Source organism: Tupaia chinensis, unplaced genomic scaffold (genome assembly GCF_000334495.1).
Source record: "Tupaia chinensis unplaced genomic scaffold, TupChi_1.0 Scaffold000066_1, whole genome shotgun sequence".
Classification (NCBI taxonomy): Eukaryota; Metazoa; Chordata; class Mammalia; order Scandentia; family Tupaiidae; genus Tupaia; species Tupaia belangeri.
The window spans coordinates 126,718-128,795 of record NW_006159525.1 but is presented as its reverse complement, the minus strand read 5'-3'; the positions used below and the strand labels follow the sequence as shown (position 1 = coordinate 128,795).

Below are 2,078 nucleotides of genomic sequence, written 5' to 3'. Positions count from 1 at the left end.
GGGTCCCCAGCCCGGACATGACCAGCAGGGAGGTGCCCACCTACGTCTCTGTGCTAGACTCTGGTTCTGCCCCAAGGCACGTTCCTCTGCCTCCTGGTACGTCTGGGTGCCCGGGGACGCCGAGGAGTATTGAAGTATCACTTCCACGTTTGCCGAACTTCACGCTCCATTGTCGAGTGTGGAACAAGAGGGCACCCTTCCCCGGGCCATGCTCAGTGACCCGGGAGTCGTGAGGTGTCTTTTCTCAGGGGAAGCAGCCAGTGTTGTTTCAGCTTTGGAAAACTCAGGGGCTGCATGTATGTGCACACGTGCCCTCACTGTGCACACAGGAGGGCGTGCATGTGTGTTTTTACATGCACGTGTGTGTTCTCATCTTGGCTTCATGGGACGTGGACACCTGCTCTCTATCCCCCACCCCTCCAGCGTTTCTTAGCAACAGCCCTGCCCCCAGGGCTATTTCAGGGCCGCGGCTCTCCATCGAGCAGGTCGTGCAGAGCCCAGGAGGTCCTGCGGGGGCTGCTCAGGTGTGGCCAGGGTGAGACCTTGGGCCCTCCAAATGGCCCTTCAGACCATTTTCTCGTCCTTACTTTGACAATGGTGACAGGAGATGTCATTACTATTAACAGTGGCGGCCCCAGTAGGGGGCGACGTGCCCCTCTCAGATGTGGGTCCACACCTGTGAGTGGTGGGTAACAGTGTCACCTGACACTCGGGCAGCGGAGATGGCCAGGTTGAGCGGTGCCTGTGACGTGTCCCTGCCACTCGCCAGAGTGCACACTCTGTCACCACTGCCCCTCCCACGTCACTACGGCTGGGTCAGCTGGGCACGGAGACCGTCACAGGCACGTGTTAAGTACGAGCCAACTGCTCACAAGGAGGGGCCAAGAAACAGCCGTTCAGGGTTTGCGACATCTCGTTTTCCCGTCCGCGAGTCCCTTGGCTTGTTTCCAGATCCTTGCCAAGGCCAGGAAGCCACGGGTCAGATCTGGCTTGGGGCCTGTCTCGATGGCCGCTAGATCAGAGTGCTTCTTATCCTTGAAGAGCCTTTATAAACATAAAAGATCAAGGGAGGGCCCGGCCGTGTGGCGTGGGCTGTAGCCTGCTGCTCTTCCGTGCTGGAAACCATGTGGCCAGCCGTGGGTTCGGATCCCGAGTGAACCTGAAACAGGCACACGTGCCCAAGAGCCTGATAAGCTTAGGGGGCAAGGGTGGTGGTGTAACGACCGGGATTGGTTGCTAGGGAGCCCGGGATCATCAGGGAAGGCAGGATGAGGAGGGTTCCCAGGGCATGTGGGGGACCCCATGAGGGCCCCAAGCCATTCTTCCCGAGAGGGTGCTTCGTAGAAGCGAAGGGCCGTGGGAAGGGAGGTGCAAGCCCCGCTGACGGCCGATCTCCTCACAGATGCTGAGAGCAAGACGGCCAGCCCCGACAGCCCCCAGTCCGCGCAGAGCGAGCCGCCCGCACCCCAGCAGGACGTGCCGACACCAGAAGATGCCCAACCGGGAAGCCCCTTGGCCGCAGAGGCTGACCAGGCTTCCGTGGAAGAGCCGCCGTCCTCGGACGCCCACCTGGATGACGCAGGTATGCTGGCTGCTGTGTGAGCAGGAGCTGTGGGCCCGGCGCGGCGACTGCCCCCAGGGCTCAGGCTGCAGTCCTTCTGGGTCACTAGTCTCAATTCAGCCGTGCCCCGAGCCCCTGCCCTGCCCTCTGTGTGCAGGGCGGGGCTGAGCTTTGCTGGAGTTTCCTGGGCCTTGCCCGAGTCTGGCATAGTTGGCGAGCCGAGGGTCTGCGAGACGCCTGCCTTCCTGTCTCCCCGTCCTCCCGGGCAGCTTTGCGTTTTCACTCCGATTTTCTGGATGAGGTGTTCTCGGAGGAGCAAGGAACCTGTGGGGTGTTCAGCTGACCCCAGGTCCATGGGGAGGCCAGAGGACAGGGCTCTCCTACTGGCCTGAACCCCACGGCGGTGGCTCACTCCCAGAGAGATGCCTATATGTCAACACAGGCGCCCAGGGCCGGCGAGCGGGGCTGAAGCGCTGCCCGCGGCCTCTCGGCAGGTGAGCTTGCACGCTCCGAGCCT

General features: G+C 62.1%; 1 protein-coding gene across 3 annotated transcripts in view; it reads left to right on the top strand.

The window, feature by feature from the left end:
• The window catches only part of PHACTR3 (phosphatase and actin regulator 3), a 178,791-nt gene that overhangs the window by 115,799 nt on the left and 60,914 nt on the right, over positions 1–2,078 (top strand). For all 3 annotated transcript variants that reach the window (XM_006141851.3, XM_006141852.3, XM_006141850.3), the window contains exon 4: positions 1,403–1,582. In XM_006141851.3, coding sequence (XP_006141913.1) covers positions 1,403–1,582 — 180 coding nt within the window. The remainder of the gene's footprint in view (positions 1–1,402; positions 1,583–2,078) is intronic.